The sequence below is a fragment of the Schistocerca cancellata genome, chromosome 5, assembly GCF_023864275.1.
Source record: "Schistocerca cancellata isolate TAMUIC-IGC-003103 chromosome 5, iqSchCanc2.1, whole genome shotgun sequence".
In the NCBI taxonomy this organism is placed as follows: Eukaryota; Metazoa; Arthropoda; class Insecta; order Orthoptera; family Acrididae; genus Schistocerca; species Schistocerca cancellata.
The window spans coordinates 316,530,354-316,554,532 of record NC_064630.1 but is presented as its reverse complement, the minus strand read 5'-3'; the positions used below and the strand labels follow the sequence as shown (position 1 = coordinate 316,554,532).

The following is a 24,179-nucleotide window of genomic DNA, read 5'->3' as shown; positions in this document are numbered from 1 at the left end:
GTGAAATATATGTGAATATTCTTACTGAAGGTATCTGCTGGACAACCCTAAGACTGTACGCGGATTTCATGTTCTTGATGTGGGCAGTGGCAGTGGAGCATGTGCAATAGCAGCTGCCAAGGCTGGAGCACAGTCAGTGACTGCTAATGATATTGACCCAGGTATATTGTGTACATAGTGTTTCCCATCTTATGAACTTTGCTCATGTAGGATTATCATTGATCCCATATTCATCATTGTCCTTCCAGGATTAAGCTTCAAGACTATTCTGCTATTACAAGTTACTAGTACCATTAGTTTCTTCCTCGAGGAGGAAAAATAAAGCCTTTATGGTCTCATAAAGTAATAAACGGCTTGTTACCGTAACCATCGAGCTGCTGCTATTTATTTATTGGGAACTATGTGTTTTGTTGGTTTCAAAACATATGTTCTAGACGAGTTCTCCTGCTCTTTATGCGCTCTCCATAATAGAGATTTTCTGATTAAAAATGAAATAATATTACCAGATAAAGCACTTATCCAAGCAGGTTCTGTGCATTTAAGCTTGCTAGACAGTATATTAATCACCCCTGTCAAAGAGCACAATGGTCAGTTTGGAGTGTTGTAGGTGGTATAGGATTGGTATCAGGCAGCCATATTGCCCTCCACAACTGATATGCATCATGGCAGTGAAATGTGTATGTACCAGTCCATTGTATGGAACCAGCACTGTAATGTGGCAAAACAGGAGATGGGACAGAGCGACAGAAAGGAATATTGTGTTTGGAAATGCACATGACCCAACTGTAAATGATGCTGCACAAATTGGTGGTGTACCAACATGAACAATCCAATATGTCTACAAGGAATGGTGAAATACTTACAGCCAGGTGATATGGCATAAGAACACTGATTGTAAAAAGATCCTAACAGACAGACACATGAGACAAATTTCATGCCCTATCTATAACATTCGGCATAAAAGCCATCTGAACCAGTTTATAAGCAAACATTGTGAATGAAACAGTGTTTAATGGACATTTGGGGTCTGGTATCTCACAAGTTGCTATTGCTCACTGTAGTGCATAAATCTGCATTTCATCAGTGGGCCAAAATGCACAGAAACTCGGTAGGGGCTGACTGGAGGTGTGTGGTGTGATCCGATTAGTCAGAACTGTGCTTCTGTTCAATTGATGCAAGTCGTCAAGTACACTGATGGCCCAACAAGGCATTCAACTGACAGAGTGTAGAGGTTGTAGCTTTGGTCAGTGTTGGTACTGTAAAGTTTCGGGAGTCTTTCTGATGCCATGACTTGGGCTCACTGATACATGTTACTGTGAAAATGAACTAGGAAGTTGACTTCAACAAGGCTGAATGTTGTTTCTCTTTCATCTTTATCATTAGTGTGCTGTGGACACTCCTGTCTTCCAACATGGCAACAAACCTGATCACAGGCTTGCAAAAGTACCTTTCTGGTTTGACTTACACTCTCACTTTGACTGGCTTGCCAGCTCGCACGACCTTAATCATAAAGAAAATATATAGGAATGTTTGAGACAGCAGGATAACCTACCAATCAGCATCACACCAGTTTGGTAAAATTCTAATCATCAGTGTGTGGCTTTAGCTGGATATAACTTCAATGAGGAAACTAGTGGTCTCTTTTTGTCGCCAAATTGAGGCTGTTTTCAAGGTTTGAGGTGGTGTTGCACTATATAAGTATGAGGACCACTAGGGGTGATTAATTTGATTTTACTTCCTTCTCTGACACAACACTTGCCAGCTGAAATTTGGCAAATGACTGCCTCATCCGCTACCTCATCACCTGTAATAGCAATAGAGATAACAGACACAGTGCTAAGTCATCCTCTGATTGTGTAGGTGATCGTTGTGATGGAACATCTGAGTCTTACCTTTAGTTGCAGTGGGAAAATACCTTACAGCCTTGGTTCGTTGATGAACATTATTTGAGACCATACACATTATGTACTCACTTTATTTACTGCCATTTTCAAAGGTCATTTTACTTGTCAACATTGATTTCCTTGAGAATGGGCTTAGTCCAAAACCAGTCCCCGACTAAACAAACAGCCATTTTAGCTATATCTCTGGCTGTCTCTTTTTGCATCACTATGATAATTATTCTGAAGACACTTGAATGGAATATTCTTAAGGTTCTAAGGGTAAACTGAGAATGAAAAGTATTTCTTGTCCCTCCAGACATGTATGTAAAAACACGAATGAAGTTGTTAGTAGTGACTGTTCTTTTCTCTTCTACTTCCCATATTTCAGCTGATCTTGTTAACATTGCTGCATTTCTTACTTTTTCTACAGCCTCACTATCAATATCTGTTGTTCATTCTATTGACAACCCTCATTTGACTTGTTTGTAAATTACCTTATCCTTCAGTGTCATTCATTATTTCTGAAAGAACTTTATGCTTCATAAATGCTGCTGGTATGTAATGTTTGCTTGTGTATGTTGCCGGTTTCTAGGTTCTTATTGGCGCAGTATTTCGGTGATTACATAACTTGTCATTATCATCAACTGCTCCTAGTTGTGGTGACACATGATGTGCCTCATTTTCTGTAGCTGATGTTCAGTACACTACCTGTTCCCAGGTGCACTCAGATTCCACTTCAGGCTTGCCAATCAGGGTAGATAGTATAGGTTTTCATCCAGTCGTGAGAAAGAGAGAGGCAAATGGATGTGCAGATGCAAAAATGAAATATATTATGGTTGTAGGGATAGATTAGTGACACATGCATGGTATATTTCACACTTTTTAGAATGGTGTCTGGCCCACATGATGCCGTCGGATACTCATAGCAAAACAAATTGTTCATCTCTGTTTCCTGTGGTTCTCGGGTCACGTAGTGTTGATCCTACTCTTTCAGTGAGTTTAACGGTTAAGGCAGGATTTCACATCTTGCTGAATTTGTAACCAGCATCTCTGTTGGTAAGATTTTCTGCCAGTCTGATCCCAACTGCCTCTCTGGTAACACACTCTCAAAACCAAGGGATCTATGCCAGAATTTTTATTACACTATAATCCATGGTGTGCTTAATCTCTAGGCAAGTCAGTGACAACTGAGTCACCTGGTTGCAACAGATAAGTGGAGTGGTTATGTTGCAAGCATTGGACCTAAATTGTCTTAATTGTTTAGCCAGTGTATGGCATACCACATTGATCTCAAATGCTGTAAATTCATGACTTGCATAAGACAATCTCAACTTTCAGTCTGATTATCAAAATACCTTTTCTTGAGAAAGACCTGTAGATGTTGTAATTTGCAGGCAAAATTAATCATCTGATTAACTGCATACTCTGCATATCTAAGTTTTTATGATACTATTCTTCTTTGAGACTTTTGATGAGGTCAGGGTCAGTGTGGCTGAGCTTGCAGTATGCAGTATCCGCTGTGGCCAAGTGTGCCATCTGACTCTGCTTCACCAAATGTATTGCAATGGTAACTGCCATCCTTTTCTAGTTGCACAATGAATCTGATGTTGGGATAGTGAGAAATTGGGTATTGTTGGAACCTGGCCATGTAATGTAAGAAACCAGTAGGCTTGTATGTGGATAGCTGCTAGGTTTCTTCCTTGATGATATTTGCTGCCACTGGATAAAGCAGGTAGTCCACAATTTTCCCTTAGGTTTGTTCAAAATACTGCCATCTTTACCGAAAGTAAGTTAATATTAGCAGATACCTGAACATATCCATCACTGTAGAGTCAAACATTTCACAAGCAAGTACTGATGTGTACTTTAGGTGGACTTGGTGCCCAAGAAAACTACATCAAAGCTGAACACAATGTAATTATCTGTTATACAGTCTGTGGTCCAAGGGATAAGGCCCAAAGAGATCGATATGTGATGGCAGTGTTCTTCTGAGGAACTTGATGAGTGGGTAAGTTGAGGCTCACTTGTTGTTCACTATTGGGTTGAGTGAGGATTTTTCCTTATGAGTTTTGGTGATTTGATGCCCATACTAGACTGCTTATGCTGGTATTCTCTGGGAAACCTGAGGTGTTGAAACACAGCCATCTTCTTGTTGACTTGAAGAACCTTCTCGTCATAAACCTGTTGTTGCAGGAAAGATGGCAGAGCTGTAGTTTTCTTGCAACTTATGAAGTACTGTACTTTTATCTGTGGAACTGTTGACTTTAAATGACTGGGTACTGGTCAGTATACGGCATATATTGTGATGAAGTTCCTCTGTTAGATTTGGTGTAAGAGCTGTGGCCACTTGCCCTACTGTCCTTATGAAACCTGATATAGGTAATACTGTTGGCATTGGTGCAGAGTTTAGACCTCTGTCTGATAGTTTCATTATCAATTCATTTGAAATTTTGGTGCATGACAAGCTACTACCATCTTGCATAAAGAGTCTGCTGGAGCCATTATGCCCTGTAGTTTCAGAATCAAGAATGATGGCAAGAAACAGTTTAATGTGCACAAGTTCTTTCAAGATAACATTGATTTGCCAATGGGTATATCAGATCCTATTGCTTACTAGTGGCAAGTGAACTTGGCAGTAGTAAATGTGATGTGTCATTGTGGGAAGACATGGCTTAGCATATTTTGTCATATGAACACGACATGTGATCAATATGCTTTCCATCCAATGCTTGATTTATTTTTAGTTGTAAACTCAAAACCAATTTTAATGTTCAAGCTGTGAAATAATATGAATGTGTTGTCTTAATTATAAGAGTAATAGCAATAATCATGAGAGAAAGTTGAAGTTAGTGAAGTGCTGAAGTGAGCAGCCCCTTGCATCTCTAGCACTGGGTTTATTGTATATTTGTGAGAATAAACTTCCTAGGAACAACAGCTGCTGTTAACAAGAGTTTCTATAATTGTGTCTGTAACAACTAGCAGTAACTTTTTTGCAAGGGGTTTAGTAATGCAAATAAAATAATGAAATACAAATAAAAAACTTAATCTTCAGACTGTGGGCTGATAGAGATTATAAGACATCAGTGTGGAGCAGCAAATAGTCACTCAATATGTTGGTAATTTATATTAATAAACTCTTCACACACAGCTAAACTGAAAACTATTCATTACATAAAAACTTACTCTTCATCACACAAATAAACACAAACATATAGCTTTGCTTTTAACTGCACAGTGGCTACTTCCATTATCTTCAGACACTAATGTTACTTATTTGGCACTCCACTCTAAAACAACCACTCTCCATACTCGGAACATAAAGTTATCTATACACACTTCTGCTTTCTTGTTATTTGTTCAATATTCTCATCAGTTTCTGGCACTCAGCCCACTGTGACTGGTTTTGTAACTGCATCATTTCACTTGGCACTTGGCCCCAACAACATTGGCACTCTAGCTGCTCCATGACTAGTACTCATCAGAGATCACAGTAAAGCAAAAATGACTTACACCCATCTCTAACTTCTTTTTGTAATTTGGCTAGAAAATTTGGAAAAAAACAAATAATAACAAAGAAAACCCGTCAAGTCATGAAATTGAGACGACATACTAGCATGATATACTAATTTACTCTGCAAGCACTCCAAATTATTACAAGGTCATTTACAACATATGAATCAAATAACGCGTCAAAGAGCCATAACAAATGTATACACTGATAAGCCAAAACATTATGACTGTCCACTTAATAGCTTGTTTGTCCATCTTTGGAACGTAATACGTCACTGATCCTGCATATCAAGGATCCGATAGATTGTTGGCAGGTTTTTAGAGGTATGTTGCATTAGATATCTATGCACAGACCATGTAATCCACATAAATAATGGGCTGCTGATCTGTGTACACGGTTATGGCGGCCGATAGCAACCCAAGCAGGTTGCATAGGATTTACGTCAGTTGAATTTGTTCACCAAGACAGCAATGTGAGTGCATCAAACCATTGTAACATGGTTCTGGCTCTGAGACAAGGACAATTATTCTGCTGAAAGATGACATCAGCGTCAGGGAAGACATCAAGCACGAAGGGATGCAGGTGGTTTTATCATGATGGTGTCACCATGTCTTAGATTACTACCATAGGTCCCAGGCAAGTGTAGGAGAATGTCTCCCATAGCATAATATTGCTCTCACCAGCCTGTGTCCATGACACCATTCACCTCGATGATGGTGTCTGTGGAGACAACCATCAACCTAGTTTAGCAGAAATGTGATTCATGCAAAGATTCAATACATTTCCATTGATCGAAGGTTGAATCCCAATGGTCCCATGCCCACTGCGATCATATTTGACTATGTTGTTGGGTCAACATGTGTACACATATGGCTGGTCTGCTGAGAGCTCCATGTATAATGTACAATGAACTGTATGCTCCAAAACACTTGTTTGTGCACAAGCATTGTGCTCTTTCGGCAGAGATATAGAGATATACTAGTTTATAGAGATATACTAGTTTATAGAGCAGACAAGCCTCCGAATGCCATGTTCTGTGAAGATTGAGAGCACCTAGTGCCAATTCCACTGTCCTCCTTCCTTCTGTTGATGCTCATGACAGTAGTATGGAATATTTGACCAGCTTTGTGATTTTCGATATACTCATTCGCAGGTACTGAGTAATAATAATTTGCCTTTTGTCAGAGTCGCCTCTCTCAATGGACTTCCCCATTCGCAGGGTGACCTCCCATCCTTGTCTGCTCCACTTACATACTTTTATTGCCATGTCATGTCCCAACATCACCATCAGGTGGCATCCAACATTGCGGTGAGCATTGATCTTAATGTTTTGTCTTATCGGTGTACATGCTCCAAACAAATATTCACTATTTAAGGGACGCTGTGTCCTTGGGTTTCAACATAACAGTATGTAATGGACCAAAAAATAAACCGAGATTAACTATTGACAAAAATAAATTGAGACGAAATGTTATTCCACTAGTAATCAGTTCCATGACTTTTCAATTCAATATATGGAATGTTGGATTGTCTGCTGAAAGAGATTAGTTTAATTATCAAGAACATAAAATTAAATTCACTTTCCATCACACTCCCACTTACAAACATAAACGCTTTCACTTTTGGGTGTGATGCTGTAACATTTGTGGTCCATCGTAATGAGGTGAGTCTCACATTGTGCTCGTGGTCCATCGTAATAAGGTGGGTCATGCATTGCGCTTGTGGTCGTGCCTATAAACATCAGATGCTGGCTCAATATAAACGGCTGGAGGTCGTTGTTGGCTGGTGGTGATGGTTCCAGGCCCCATACATGTTCAGAATTGTTCCTAGCAACCTCACACATAGCAGCTCTGGTGGGGACGCATGGATGTGTCCTGTGGCTGCACTGTATTGATATGTGGACATGACTCTGCTTGCTGTTCAGTGGAAGGAATCAGCCCTATCCTGCACATTCTCAGTGTAGGTAGTTGGATCCAATGTTGCCGTTAGTGCTCGGTTTGTTGAAAAGTTGTGCTTCAAGTGTCCACCTGCAGATAACATTTTGAAAATTAACACAGGCATTTACCCTCTTACAGCCTGTTCAAAACATCACTTTTTTAACTCCTGTCACTGCGGTGTACTGAAGCTTGTGGTCTATCTTTCTTCATGCTGCCATTCTGTTTCACACCATAAAATAAGTTCATTCTTTCCTTACACACACAAACACACACACACACACAAGATTTTTTGAAATAGCTACAAATCTGCTGTGTTGGTCTGCTTGGCCTTCTCACACTCCCTTCCCTCTTCTCTCTTTGCCATGATTTTCCTCTGTTTGCTTTCTTTTCCTGGTATTTAGATGAGTTTCCTTCAATTTTGCTATCATTTTATGTGATTTTCTGGTTAACTTCGTCTTCTTCTGTTTGGCATTCTTTGTCCTCTAAATGCTTTTCAAACTGCTGTATCTAACACGATCTATTTGTTCCCATTTCTCATGATCTTCTGTTATCACAGTGCAGTATATCCTTGTAAGTGCATCTCTGTCCTCTATAGTCTTCTTCTCTTTAAATATAACCATTTGCTGCTCTCATTCGCCCTTCTGAATCTTCACCGTATTTTCGCCAGTGTTAACATGTACTTGATATTCATTCATCCAGTGTGTTCCTAATATGCGAACCACACACAAATTTGGCTCTACTAAAGTCTCCAGTGTATAGATTTGTTATAGATTTCTCCCCTTATTTCGCTTACACTACTATCCTCTGCTTGTATATCACTCTCTTCTTTCAAACAACGTTCCTGACCTAAATCTGTACTCAGATTTCTTTACTTGTATGTGCAACTGTTTCAGTTTGGTCATGTTTTTGCAGTTCTGCCTCTGATTTGGAAGTTCCTACTTGTTTGACAGTTTCTGATCCCTCATAATTGGCCACACCTCCTTCACACCTACATAATATTGACAATGATATTTCTTTAAGTTCTTTTCCTTCGACCCCTCATTATCTGTTTAAATTGTTCCTTTGAATAGCTTTCATTGCATTTATCACTTCTTTCAACTGTAATGAATAATTCGTAATAGCTGACTCGTAACAGCAGCAGTTTGAATGAACATGTAAAATATTTTTCTAACACAGTCCATAAAATAAATAAATAAATAAATAAAAATAAAAAAAAATACGCTGGGTTCAATCAATGATTCTATGTCAGCAAAACTTGGAAAGCTATAGTTTTTTTCCTTGTAAACTTACTTTTCGTTTTCTTCAATTGTTGTTGCACCCTCTTCAATGTTGAAGACTGTTCAGTGAAGTTCTTTTCATTTCTTTCATCATTTCAATTTTGTGAATACCTTCCATTTCTTCAGTTTGCTGTTAGGAAACCGACTCGGCCCAGTGGTCCACTATGCTGCTCTTCCTCTCCTCCTGACAATGGGTCTCATCCTGCCTATTGTCGGTACTTGCTGGCAGATCTGTCACGATCACCTTTTTATTTTTAATATTGTTCTGTCAGTTTATTCTCCCCCGCATGTCTCTTCATCGAAGATTGCCCGGTCACTTGTTGCCACAGAGGAGATATTGTCCCAGGGGAGCAAATACCAAACAATGAATTACTGTGTGTTTCAATCATGTTGGTCGTTTATATTAATAAACTCTTGAAACATATACCTATGAAAAATATTTATTATGTATTTACTTGTTCTCCCTCACACAAAAAAGCAAAAACATATACTTATGCTATTAACTGCAGTCTTGAAACTTCCTGGCAGATTAAAACTGTGTGCCCGACCGAGACTCGAACTCGGGACCTTTGCCTTTCGCGGGCAAGTGCTCTACCACTGAGCTACCAAAGCACGACTCACGCCCGGTACTCACAGCTTTACTTCTGCCAGTACCTCGTCTCCTACCTTCCAAACTTTACAGAAGCTCTCCTGCGAACCTTGCAGAACTAGCACTCCTGAAAGAAAGGATATTGCGGAGACATGGCTTAGCCACAGCCTGGGGGATGTTTCCAGAATGAGATTTTCGCTCTGCAGCGGAGTGTGCGCTGATATGAAACTTCCTGGCAGATTAAAACTGTGTGCCCGACCGAGACTCGAACTCGGGACCTTTGCCTTTCGCGGGCAAGTGCTCTACCACTGAGCTACCGAAGCACGACTCACGCCCGGTACTCACAGCTTTACTTCTGCCAGTACCTCGTCTCCTACCTTCCAAACTTTACAGAAGCTCTCCTGCGAACCTTGCAGAACTAGCACTCCTGAAAGAAAGGATATTGCGGAGACATGGCTTAGCCACAGCCTGGGGGATGTTTCCAGAATGAGATTTTCACTCTGCAGCGGAGTGTGCGCTTCCAGGAAGTTTCATATCAGCGCACACTCCGCTGCAGAGTGAAAATCTCAGTCTGGAAACATCCCCCAGGCTGTGGCTAAGCCATGTCTCCGCAATATCCTTTCTTTCAGGAGTGCTAGTTCTGCAAGGTTCGCAGGAGAGCTTCTGTAAAGTTTGGAAGGTAGGAGACGAGGTACTGGCAGAAGTAAAGCTGTGAGTACCGGGCGTGAGTCGTGCTTCGGTAGCTCAGTGGTAGAGCACTTGCCCGCGAAAGGCAAAGGTCCCGAGTTCGAGTCTCGGTCGGGCACACAGTTTTAATCTGCCAGGAAGTTTCATATCAGCGCACACTCCGCTGCAGAGTGAAAATCTCATTCTGGAAACATCCCCCAGGCTGTGGCTAAGCCATGTCTCCGCAATATCCTTTCTTTCAGGAGTGCTAGTTCTGCAAGGTTCGCAGGAGAGCTTCTGTAAAGTTTGGAAGGTAGGAGACAAGCTACTGGCAGAAGTAAAGCTGTGAGTACCGGGCGTGAGTCGTGCTTCGGTAGCTCAGTGGTAGAGCACTTGCCCGCGAAAGGCAAAGGTCCCGAGTTCGAGTCTCGGTCGGGCACACAGTTTTAATCTGCCAGGAAGTTTCATATCAGCGCACACTCCGCTGCAGAGTGAAAATCTCATTCTGGAAACATCCCCCAGGCTGTGGCTAAGCCATGTCTCCGCAATATCCTTTCTTTCAGGAGTGCTAGTTCTGCAAGGTTCGCAGGAGAGCTTCTGTAAAGTTTGGAAGGTAGGAGACGAGGTACTGGCAGAAGTAAAGCTGTGAGTACCGGGCGTGAGTCGTGCTTCGGTAGCTCAGTGGTAGAGCACTTGCCCGCGAAAGGCAAAGGTCCCGAGTTCGAGTCTCGGTCGGGCACACAGTTTTAATCTGCCAGGAAGTTTCATATCAGCGCACACTCCGCTGCAGAGTGAAAATCTCATTCTGGAAACTGCAGTCTTGTTTCTTCCACAATCTTCTAAAAATGGTATTGCTTATTTGGCACTCTGTAAAGTTATTTATACACATGCTTTCTAACCTTTCTTGTTATCTGTTCAATATTGTCATCTATTTTGGACATTCAGCCATTTACTCTTTCTGTGACTGTATCATTTCACTTGGTAGCATCCTCAACAACCATCTTGAGCTCTAGCCACCATTCAGCTACAAAATAAGTAGCAATGCTTTTAATGTGCTGTAAACTGTTCAGTAATTCAGATATACAGTGAGTTGTGACTACTTTCCGTAAAATTATAAGCTATTTCAGAGGCTTTGAACGTCTTTTTTTGTGGATAGTCCTACAGGTTTCTTGTTTCATTTTATTTTTATTATTATGTAAAGTTGCATCTATTTCCAGTATTATTATGCACCACCCCTGTCATGTATACAGTTGATGTCATTTTTTGTTCATAAGCATCTATCTCAATACTCTTGACCACAGCAAAGCCTCCTGCATAAAGGAGGCAAAAGTTAACTTTCGTTCTAAGTCTCATTATTCAGTAGACAGGAGCATATCTTCAATTGTGTTGGGACACTGCGACTTGTTTCCGTTTTTCATTCTGTCAAAATTCCTTGAAGGGTCTTTTTAAGCTCAGACCATGTATGCATTGTCACTTACAACACGAAGGGTTATCTGTGTGGGAAGTTGCTCTTCAAATTGATGTACTGAACAGCAACTTCAGACATACAGCCACTACTGTGATGCACAAAATATTAAGGAACTGCCTCAAGGTGGTTGCATGTGATCACCATCAACTGATTACTTTTCTCTATAAACATGGTTCTTAGGTACCCTAAAGAGAGTACAACAGAACTGTGTTGTGTTTTTGGAGGCAACTGTGAGGTTTTTGTGGACCAAAATAGTATGACACCACATCCACAGTATGAATTTGGCCTCTAGGAGTCCATTACAAATGAGGTACAAATCCCTCAGCACTTGGTGTGTGGAGTAAGTCGATAACAGAACATCAGAACATATGGAACAGAACCTGGATCAATGGTGCCAGGTTCTCTCCATTGACAAATACAGAATTTTTCTGACCACCAAGGATAGCAATAGAAGTGTGTAGAGGCAGGCAGGTACAGATGCCTCTCACAGGCATGCCATACCACAGGTTATCAAGGTAATAAGGCAGTGATATGTTGAGCTTGTATTGTGTGTGTTTGTTGGACACTGCTCATTACAGTCAACATTAATTTGAGAACTGTTCATTATCAGGACAACATCCTCCAACCTACAGTCCAGCCCTTAAGTTAATTTGTTGGGGATATATTCATGTTTCAAGGTGATAATGTTCAAGCCCTCTCTGCCCACCTCTGGAACACCTTCCTTGAGGAGGCAGGAATTGACTAAATGGAAAGGTCTACAAAATCTCCAGATGTGCTCCCAATTTGAGCATGAATTGAACCAGGTGCACTTTAACAGTTTATCGTTACAGAAGCCCCCCCCCCCCCCCCCCCTGTTTTCAAGGTTGTATGATGTCCTGGGTGTGTTGGGGGGGGGGGGGGGGAGGATTCCGTGCCATCTATATGTAGGATAGGCTTGAGTACATCTCAATCACCCGCCTCCCTTAAGTGTAAACCCACACATGTTCACAGATACACAGGGGGTGCATAACTTTTGATGAAGTTTGTATCATATATCCTTATAATGTTCCTATTAAAAGCTAGGCAAGAAATATCCAAAATCAATTTGATGCAGTTAATAAGTGACAGTTAAAAGTTCTTGATTAAGAATTTCAGCAGAGTTTGTATTTAACCTTTCTTTAGATTGACTGCATGTGTAGATACCATGTTCTTATAAAATGTTACTGTTGTGCCATAGTAACAAGAAAGTACTCATTCAAACACCATCTCCAATTTTAATCTACACCTACACCTACACCTACATCTGCATCAATACTCCACAAGCCACGACACAGTGCATGACAGAGGGTACCCTGTACCACTACTTGTCATTTCCCCTCCTGTTCCACTTACAAATAGAGCAAGGGAAAAACGAATATCTGTACACCTCCGTATGAGCCCTAATTTCTTGTATATTATCTTCCTGGTCCTTACTCACAGTGTACATTTGTACATTTGCAGCCGTAGAATCGTTTGGCAGTCAGCTTTAAATGCTGGTTCTCTAAATTTTCTCAATAGTGTTTCTCGAAGAGAACATCACCTTGCCTCCAGGAATTCCCTTTTTAGTTCCCAGAGCATCTCCGTAACACTTATACGCTGTTCGAGCCTACCAGTAACAAATTTAGCAGTGTGCCTCTGAATTACTTCAGTGTTTTCCTTCAGTCTGATCTGGTACGGATCCCAAATGCTTGAGTAGTACTCAAGAATAGGTTGCATCGGCATCTTATATGCGGCCTCCTGTATAGGTGAACCACCCTTTCTTAAAATTCTCCCAATAAACCAAAGTTTACCATTTGCCTTCCTTACCACAGTTCTCACATGCTCATTGCACTTCGTATTGTACTATTATCTTCTATAATATCAGTGGAATATTATTGTTCTAGTCTTTGATAGAGATTTTTATTTTTTAGCCTTCTTGCTTCTATTTTCAGTGTTTGTAACAAACAATGTAATACTTAAAACAACTATCCCATTCAGCTTTCTATTGCAAACAGTCTCTATTTCTTTGTGTGTTTGAGTTAATGAGGAAATAAATATTTTGGAGCTGCTGAAACAGTTTTTATCAATATAATTTTTTGTATTGAACTGCTTGTTACTGTAAACTAACAGTACCTTTCTTATTGCAGTAGCAGGAGAGGCAATACTCCTCAATTGTTCCTTAAATCAAGTGAACGTGAATGTGTCATTAAATGACATAATAGGCAAGACGTGCTTTGAGTGGGATATTATCTTGCTGGGTGATGTACTGTATGACACAGAGTTTGCACAAAGGCTTCAACCATGGATCAAGAGTCTGCAGAATGCTGGGAAGACAATATTTGTTGGTGATCCAGGACGACACGCAATGAATGTAATTCCAAAAGGAAACTTGCAGTTACTAGCAACATATAGCCTACCACCACAAACAAATCTTGAAAATAGAGGTTTTTCTACAGCATTTGTGTGGAAAATTTTGTAATAAACTAGTCTACTGCAGAGAATATTCTGCGTTAATATGTCAGATTTCATTCACAACTGTGAAACACTGTAGTCATTCAATTATTAACAACACACTTGCTGTGTGTTGTTTTTTTGTAATAAGAGACATTCTCAAATCTTCTTATGCATACATGTATGTGGGGCAGAATAAAGGTAAACAGAAATTATCTGTTTTCTCTGTTTATGCAAAAGAATGCTTACAAAACCTCATTTACATAAATTAAGAAACATCCATAAAACTACCAAATTAGGTGACATAGTGGTTAAGACACTAGACTCATTGGATAGGACTGAGGTCAAAATCTGTGTTCTGCCATCCAGATTTATAATGTCTGCGGTTTCCCTAAATTATTTATGACAAGCACTTAAATAGTCCTTTCAAAAAGAATAGGGTCGATTTCCTTTCTCAGCCTTCCTAATGCAACACACTTTTTATGCTGTGTCTAGTAACATTGTTAATGGGGCGTTAATCCATGCTCTTGCTTCACTTGTAAAATAGAATTTACGGCTGAGAGTATTCTCCTGATCCAGTCCACAAGACTGCAACTTAGGGGCCTACGCCATAAACATTTAAAATAAAAATAAGTCTGTGTTTCAGTACTGCTGTGGTGCAAGCCCTCTTATAATTGTAAAAGGTGTACATGGAATTATGTTGTATGTACTTATTTGCTTGAATTTCTCAGTGGGCAGCTGATGTGACTTAGTCAGCATTCAACTCTCAAGCTCCATAGTCCGTAGCATCAAGTTCAAACTGCCTGTTGATGTAACATGTGGCATTTAAGCAAGAAAAACTGCAAAGAATTTTAAAAGAATGCTTAACAGAACCGTCAATAATTATGAAAGGGATCATTGCTATTCACCATATAGAGGAGATGCTGAGTCACAGATAGGCACAACAAAAGGACTATCAGAAAGTAAGATCAAAGCTCACAACCAATAAGGCCTTCATCGGAAATAGACAACACACACACACACACACACACACACACACACACACACACACACACACACACACACACACACAGAGTGGGCACACAGTGTGCTATGTACACATGTAAAGAATAGCTGTCTTCATGTTACCAAGGTAAACATGTATGAGCAAAATCTTAGTTTCATTAAATAATGATAAAATAAACATACATAATGTGTTCTAAAGCAATTTTTAATTAAACAATAATGAAATAAGCTTTCATTATATCCCTCTGATTTCATGGAAAGGCGTTACCCCACAGTAATGACCAAAGTCTTAAACAGTGCAGTGGCACCAGATTCCAGCCAACCACTTATTTGATCATGCGTTATCACGTAGACAACTGCCTCACTGTGGGATTGTTTTTGCTAGATCATAATGTCGGTCATTTTCTTGCAAGGACAGTAATTTTTTTCTGACCAAGCTTGGAGTTTATTTTATATTACTTCTGTTCTCATGGCTGTATGACAACACAATTTATCACTGTTACCTGAAGCAATAATGAAGGATTAGATATGAGCTCACTAATGTGAAACAATAATGGTGCAAAACAATTTTATTTGTGTTTGGTACACTTTATAAATAAGTGCACCTGCTCGGGGTTAACAATGTTTTTCATTTAGTTAACATTACACAAACCTTCTGGAGATGTAACATGCTTTGAAAAGTGAAATAACTGTGGCACTGGTAAGCAAGGCTCAGAAATAGATCTCGCATTGCCAAAAAATGAAGAGTGACAGGAGGTCTTTTGTTGACTGTGATTGCATTCCTGAAATCTGTGTGTGTTTTTCTTTTTCTCCAGTAGCATATAGTGCTACCACATTTGCCAGGAATTCGAAATAAGTGGATGACATCCAAGTGAAGTTACAAAAACCAGAGCCGTCTTCCATAGGCAGCTCGTCCGACATGTTATTACCGCCAGTTGTTCTCTAGTAGCCTTCGTCCACCAGTAACAACGATGTCTTTCACTTGGTTTGTATGAGCCTTTTTAGAGTATTAATAGTGCAGCACCACATATCACTACATTTCCTCATCACTCGACTTAACGCAGCAGATGATACGAAAACTATATGACCGACATTGTTACAGATGATGCAAATCCACTAAGAGAAGTATTGTCCAAAAGTGTGTACAGAGACAGAGACCACAAAAAAGTTGGAAAATGTTACAAAATACCACAGGAAACATGTTTTGAACCAAAATATGTTTCCTGTGGCAGTGTGTACAAGTCTTAAAGACAATATGGGGTGGAGGGGGACAGGAGACAGAGAGAGAGAGAGAGAGAGAGAGAGAGAGAGAGAGAGAGCATGTGTGTTGCAGCAGTGTAAGTATTTTGTTCTTCTTTTAATAATGCTACTGTGTCTAATTTCAAGACATTTTATCATTATATTTGGAAGAGTCACCCAAATTTAAAGGACTGTTTTGAACTGTTCCTGGTGAACCTACTTTAGTTTATTGAAGTTACTGCTGTAGCCAGATTTCTGTTAGCAATATGAGATGTCAGACGCTTTTAGCCACATGAAGGGAGAAAAACATACACAATGTGCTTTAAGTAAGGGAATATCATCTTGAAGGGTTTTTTAGCCAAAAAAGTCAACTGCTGTCCTGTCACCTACTACTTCTAAGCCACACATTTCAGTATCATCTTCTTAAAAATCTAAAGTATTGTGGCACTTGCTGTTTTATTCAGTGGTTTGGTATGTAACTAATTTGTAAATGAAAATGATAATCTTATTTTATTACAGTGAGTAATAACTGTTAGAGGCAGAATTTCCTCTCGTCGCACTGTAGCTAAAATTTATCTCGTGGATGTTACAGTATCTGTATTCCCCACACAAATTGAAGAATTTGTGTTAAAAGAAGACGTAACAACAGCAGAAATTCTCAGGTGTTTTGATGATGATGTCTCGTGACGACGGCCTCCCGTTGGGTAGACCATTCGCCTGGTGCAAGTCTTTCGATTTGATGCCAGTTCGGCGACTTGCGCGTCGATGGGGATGAAATGTTGATGATTAGGACAACACAACATCCAGTCCCTGAACGGAGAAAATCTCCGACCCAGCCGGGAATCGAGCCCAGGCCCTTGACATTCTGTCGCGCTGACCACTTAGCTACTGGGGGCTGACAGGTGTTTTGAAACACTTATGACACACAAGTCACTTTGAGAGACTGAAAAAGATGCTGCTGTAATCTCAAGAATGTGTAAAGGTAGTGAAGTAGCTACCGAGATGCAACTTAAGTGAGATAAGATAGGGTATGTTCAGAATTGTGCATTATTTTAATCAACAGTTCCTTGACTTGCTGTTGAAAGCCAGTTATATTTTAGGTTTTGGTGATGAATCGCTGAATAAAGTTGGGGGACACACACAAATTGCTGTAAATACAAGATTTTTGCAATGAAGAAAAAAAGAGAGATATCGACAATATACCTTACTTGCTCTCTTCTTGGTCGCTCCGCAGCTACTGACCTTTTATATTCTTTCATTGATGTGACAAAAGACATACCAAAGGGAAAGATTTTCCAGATGTCGTTGGATGGGCCAAATGTGAATTGGGTGTGTGTGAAGGAATATAAAGTACATTCAGCAGAATTGAAACTGCTAGATATTGGATGCTGTGGTCTTCACTACATGCGTAAAGCTTTCGAAGAAACAATCAATGCAAAACATTGGGACACTGTATTATTTTTTAAAGTTGTGTTTAAGTTGTTCAAGAAGGTCCCAGTCACGAGAGCATTATATATTCTGTATTCAAACTCCACTAGGTTTCCAAATAATTTTGTTGTCTCAGATGGCTGGAGAATTCTGTAATGAACAAAAGAGTGAAATTTCCATATTAGAGAGTGTTATAACTTCAAGTTTAACACATACATTTCAGAACGACACAACACATATAAGTCACAGAGTAAGTTGACAAGCAAGACATGTGTACACTTTAGCATTCGAATGAGCACTGAGTCCTAGTCTAGCAGCCGCTGCTCGGCTGGTCGCTTAGGTGGTGCAGCTGCTGCATGGCTGGCAGACAGCGCCACATGTAGAGGACGCGCGTAATTGCACGGCGGCGCTTTGAATGATCGGCGAGTCACAACACTTTTCCCCCCTTTTGAAATTGTTGCACTGGTCTTGATGGAGGTGTCCTGGAGATGGCTAACGTCCATAGGCGTTGTTTGACTCGCCGTAAAGTCTCGAGGAGGAGGCTTCCTGTACGAACGGAAGTGTCCCCGATGATAACGGGTCAAGATGACAGGAGACGTAGGAGTCGAATCTGCTGGGGCCCCATGCACCAATCTGCCCGTTGCGGCAAGTCCAGTCGATATGACAGGAGACATGGGCGATGTGTCGGCATCCGTTGGAGGAGGAGGCGAGTAGATTTGCTCTGACAGAGGATGGTCATCCGGTTCCTGCATGGGCATGTCTCCTGGTGGCGTCCGTTCTTGTGCTGGCATCGCGATGACAGTGAGAGGGCTGCGTTGTCAGTATTTAGAGATGCCAAGATCCCGAGTGTCAGGTAGAGCCAAAGGTGGTGTAGCGGCATTCGGAACAGGCGTTGCTGGCACACGAGGCTGAAGCTGATCCGAATGACGCACTGCAACACCCGTGTCTGTCTGGATTTCATACAGGCGTCTGCCACGGTGTCTTAAGATGCGGCCCAGGCTCCATTTTGGCCGCCTGCCATATCCCCGTACCCAGACGAGGTCGTCGCGGTGAACCAGCCAAGTGACAGCACCCGCGGCCGTGAGGTGGAAGGCCGCAGAAGATGAAGTAGCTTGCGGGGCTGTCGGCCATGTAAGAGCTCAGCCGGGCTGTGGTCGCCCATGGGAGTGAAACGATAAGACGCCAGAAACTGGAGAAGCGCATCATCAGCAGCAGAAGAAGTTAGAAGTTTCCGCATCTGAGCCTTAAATGTGCGGACCAGTCGTTCAGCCTCACCGTTGGATTGTGGATGGAATGGCGGGGCCGTGACATGCATAACGCCGTGATGAGCACAAAAATCCGCAAATTCGGAAGAGGCAAATTGCTGACCATTATCAGTAACAAGAGTAGAGGGGAGGCCTTCCAAAGAAAAAATGCGGGCGAGAGCACTGGTGGTTGCCGCAGTGGTAGGCGACGTGCAACGGACAATGAAAGGAAAGTTAGAGTAGGCATCAATTACGAGGCGCCAATAAGTACCTAAAACGAGTCCCGCAAAGTCAGCATGAATGTGCTCCCAGGGCTTCTCAGGCGAAGGCCATGGTGACAAAGATGACTTCGGGGCAGCGGCCTGTGATGCACAAGGGCTGCAGGCAGCGACCATGTGTGCTATTTCAGAGTCGATGCCAGGCCAGTACACATGATGGCGCGCCAGAGATTTTGTGGGAGACACACCCCAGTGCCCTTGGTGAAGAAGGCGCAAGACCGAAGCATGCAAAGACGCAGATACCACAACACACGGCGAAGCATTGTCAGTGGAGAGGAAGATAACACCATCCCTAGCTGTGAGGCGGTAGCGCAAAGCTTAGTAGTTCCGCAACGGATCAGAAGTCTTAGCAGACGGGCGATCTGGCCAACCCTTCTGAATACAGCGTAAAACCCGGGAGAGGGTCAGAACCCGTAGCAGCCGCCAGCCTGTCCCCAGTGATGGGGAACCCGTCCACAACCCGCTGCTCAGCAACATCCAGGTGGAAACACAAAAGTTCGTCCCTATCGAATGCCTGATCAGGACCTATGGGAAGGCGAGACAGAGCATCAGCATTTGCATGTTGAGCTGTTGGCCGGAAATGAATCTCATAATTGAAACGAGACAAGTAAAGAGCCCAACGCTGGAGGCGGTGTGCAGCCTTGTCGGGAAGTGACATTGATGGATGAAACAAGGAAACAAGTGGTTTGTGATCCATAACAAGATGAAATTTTGAGCCATAGAGAAAAATACCAAACTTATGAAGAGCATAAATAATGGCCAAAGCTTCTTTCTCAATTTGAGAGTACTTTTGTTGGGCATCCGTGAGCGTTTTGGAGGCATAAGCAATGGGTTGTTCCGAACCGTCAGAAAAACGGTGCGCAAGGACTGCACCGACCCTGTATTGAGAGGCGTCTGTGGCAAGAACAAGATGTTGGCCAGGTCGATAAGTAGCCAGGCACGGGGCCTGTTTCAGCAGAGTCTTCAATTTCTGGAAAGCCGCTTCGCATGATGTGGACTAGTGAAAAGACACGTTTTTATGCAACAGGCGATGCAACGGCTGAGCCACCGAAGCCGCAGACGGTAAAAACTTGTGATAGTATGCTATTTTCCCCAAGAAGGCCTGCAGTTCCTTAACAGATGTAGGGCGAGGAAGGGCATCGATCGCAGCGACAGTTTGCTGAAGCGGACGAATACCATCCCGAGAGAGTTGAAACCCTAAGTACGTGATAGATGCCTGAAAAAATTGTGATTTCTGAAGATTACACTTAAGACCGGCAGTCTGTAAGACATGAAAAAGTGTGCGGAGATTTTGAAGATGTTCTTCAGTGGTGGAGCCATTGACAACAATGTCGTCCATGTAATTGATACACCCAGGGACAGGGAGCAATAATTGTTCCAAGAATCGCTGAAAGAGAGCAGGGGCGCTAGCAACCCCGAATGGCAAGTGTTGGTATTGATAGAGGCCGAAAGGCGTGTTAAGGACCAGAAACTGCCGGGAAGCAGCGTCGAGAGGAAGTTGATGATAAGCTTCTGACAGGTCAATTTTAGAAAAATACTGGCCTCCAATAAGTTTAGTGAACAGTTCTTCAGGACGGGGCATAGGGTAAGTGTCGATGAGGCATTGAGCATTTACAGTGGCTTTGAAATCACCACAGAGACTAATATCAGCATTTGGCTTAGCAACGACAACGACAGGAGAGGACCACTCACTGGAAGTGACAGGACACAAGACCCCTGAAGTAGTGAGACGATCCAACTCCCGTTTTACTCGATCACGAAGGGCCACAGGAATGGGCCGAGCCCAAAAAAACTTAGGCCGAGCAGTGGGTTTGAGCGTGATATGAGCTTCAAAGTCGTTTGCATGGCCTAACCCAGGAGAAAAAAGGGACGAAAATGTTGTCGACAAGGAATCCAGGTGAGCATAAGGAATAGCATCAGAGACAATATTGGCAGAGTCATCTATGGAGAACCCAAAAACGCGAAAGGCATCGAAACCAAAAAGATTTTCTGCGTTTCTCTGGTCGACCACAAATATGGGAACAGTGCGAACAACGGATTTGTAAGATACCTCAGCATTAAACTGTCCCAAGAGAGAAATCTTCTGTTTATTGTACGTCCGTAATTGCCGAGTGACAGGAGTGGAGAACCCAACTGAAGACACGTCTGAGAATTAATTATAGTGGCAGCAGAACCAGTATCCACTTGCATGCGAACATCTCGACCAAGGATTTGGACAGTGAGGAATAAATTCCCTGAAAGGGAAGAAGTGCAATTGGCAGACAACACAGAATCAGAATCAGTGTCATGTTCATGAACATCATGTGTGCGGTCGGATTTGCAAACGGAAGACATATGACCTTTCTTTTTGCAATTGTGACACGCAGCCCAACATTGGGGACAATCCTCGCGTGAATGTTTCGTAAAACACCGCGGACATGAAGGAAGTTGCTGGGGGTTTTGCTGCAGTTTCTTAGCGGGTTGTTTACGGCTAGGCCGAGGCTGCGCGTGGGAGCGCACTGTGGCCACGTCGGCCGGAGGGGATGTGCTGCACACGTCGTCAACAGCGCACAGAGGTTGTATTTCCCCGACATCACCCCACGCCTCTATTTGCGCCCCAGCGGCGCGAGAAATTTCAAAAGACTGCACAATGGAGAGAACTTCATCTAGAGTCTGATTCGCCAACTGAAGGGTATGTTGCCGAACTTCTTTGTCGGGCGCCGACAGGATAATAGCATCCCGTAGCATGGAATCGGCATAGGATTCTTTGTGAATGTTGGTAACAAATTGACACTTTCGACTGAGGCCGTGAAGTTCAGCAGCCCAAGCGCGATAGGATTGATGTGGCTGTTTTTGACAACGATAAAAGGCAACACGAGAGGCTACCACATGCGTTTGCTTTTGAAAATAGACAGACAGAAGTGAGCACATTTCAGCAAAGGACAAAGACGCAGGATCCTTCAAAGGAGAAAATTGCGACGACAACTGATACATTTGAGGTGAAATCCAGGAAAGGAACAGAGACTTACATGGTTGTTCGTCCGTGACATGAAATGCCAAGAAGTGCTGTCGAAGAAGTTTTTCATAACCAGACCAGTCTTCCACCGTCTCGTCGTAAGGAGGAAAAGGAGGTATAGCCAACGACGAGAAACGCCCCGCATTTGACGCCGCGACGAAATCGCGAATCGCCGCTGTTAGAAGCGTTTGCTGCTCAAGGAGATTTTGCAATAGTTGCTCGACAGTAGCTATGGAACCCTGTGGGTCAATGGTGAAAAGGAAAAATCCACTACCTCGTCGCCAATTGTTATAACGTCAAGTTTAACACATATATTTCAGAACGACACAACACATATAAGTCACAGAGTAAGCTGACAAGCAAGACATGTGTACACCTTAGCATTCGAATGAGCACTGAGTCCTAGTCTAGCGGCCGCTGCTCGGCTGGCCGCTTAGGTGGCGCAGCTGCTGCATGGCTGGCAGACAGCGCCGCACGTAGAGGACGCGCGTAATTGCGCGGCAGCGCTTTGAATGATCGGCGAGTCACAACAGAGAGTAAGTTTATTTATGATCCATTGCTGCTTCCCAAAATTGCTTTTTTCAGGTTGTTAGCCTTGCAATACTGAACATTTCCAAACAAAACTCTTATTTCTCCACACAGTTTTGGTACCTATAGTAAGACAATATTAGAACATTTTATAAGGCTGGAAATATTAGAAAAAAGCACTTCATTCAAGTTAGCTGATGCTAAGGAAGAAAAAAAATCTGTTACCTGCTTGAAACCTAGTTCTAGGCTTTGATATCCATAAACCATTAAAGAAAAACCAATTTGGTTGCAAGAATTGTTGATAATCTTAAGTTTCAACAAAAATGTAGGCCAAGTCTTCCAACATTTGTCATCAAACTTAATAATGGATCACCCTTAAACTACCTGCTGACACTTTAGAAAATGCTACAAAAATAGAATTAACACTTGAAGAACCAATAAAGGCTTTAAAAATTAGAAAAACTGCATTGTGACTGTATTTGTTTCATAAATAGTGAATTATCTGAAAATTTCAAAATTTTTGTTTCTCTGCCAAATTAATAAATAAGATATTTTGTATGTTTTAAGTGGGACTTCAGTGTTTCAAGATATCATTGGGACTTGCATAAATGAAACATTTAAAATACATGTATTCTGTAAGAACACATTACTTGTAATGAAAATAGTATTTAAAGTGATTTTTGACAGAAAACTGTATTTTGTTATATAAGCATGATTCATTTTAAATAGATTTTTATCAGCTAAATAATTTTTTTGTTTGCGTGGTCTTTTATCACTATTTTGACCACTTCATCCTGAACCTCCCATAATAATATCGTTTTTCCCAAAAATACAGGTATGTATAACACTAAACTTTTTTATGCTATAAAGTTCCATTCCTTTGTACACAAGGACCATTGCTAACTAATTTATGTAGGAATGTTATGTGAGAAAGAAATGAATATTTTCAACAGAAAATTTGTAACACTTACCTGGAATTCTCAGGAATTTTTTTTAAGTTCAAGTAGTTCAGCAAACTAGACAATTAGGCATTAGTTTCTGTAAGGTTATGAAATTCAAATTGTGTTCCTTTATAGTATTCTTCTTCTCACAATTCCATTGTTGATTGAAAGGATTTTGAAGTGATTTTTAAAATAACTGCACACAACATTGTGGAAATAGATTTCCACATTTATGTATGTTTATTAACATTACCACTCATGTTGATGAAAAACTTGATTATTAGTATTCCCTCATCAGATAAATAATTCACATACAAGCTTGTGCTCTGTCTCCACACAATGGCTGTTCCATGCATACAGCTGTAGTTACATGGATTAGTTGTGCACTGCAGACATGAAGATTTTCATAATGAATTTGAAACTTTTTGTAATGAATTTAATGATGGGAATAGGAGTCATACAAGAAGGTTAAAGTGCAAAGTTATTCCATTTTAGAGAACAAAATAAAAGACAGAAAAAAGTATAGAATTTGTAAACATGTCAGACAAGTTGTATAGGTTAAATATCTACCGGCTTTTGCAACTGTCATGCAAGTCTTTAAGACCAAACACATTTCGCTTTATTCTAAAGCTTCTTCAGTGGTCACTGTGACAGTATGGTTTTTCTCTTGAAATTTTCTTTGCTAGATCATGAACAGTCCACACACATTAACTTGCTGCTATAAACAGTATTAACTGTTATT

The 24,179-nt window shown here is 41.4% G+C and overlaps 1 protein-coding gene across 5 annotated transcripts in view; it reads left to right on the top strand.

Annotated features, from left to right (window-relative positions):
- LOC126187942 (electron transfer flavoprotein beta subunit lysine methyltransferase-like) overlaps positions 1 to 13,994 on the top strand; it is a 47,211-nt gene extending 33,217 nt beyond the window's left edge. For 4 of the 5 annotated variants that reach the window (XM_049929315.1, XM_049929318.1, XM_049929317.1 and 1 more), the window contains 2 exons: positions 31 to 161; positions 13,476 to 13,994. In XM_049929315.1, the coding sequence (XP_049785272.1) occupies positions 31 to 161; positions 13,476 to 13,807 (463 nt within the window). In that variant the 3' untranslated portion in view covers positions 13,808 to 13,994. The remainder of the gene's footprint in view (positions 1 to 30; positions 162 to 13,475) is intronic. The other variant, XM_049929316.1, reaches the window with a different exon arrangement.
- Positions 13,995 to 24,179: the final 10,185 nt, after the last annotated feature.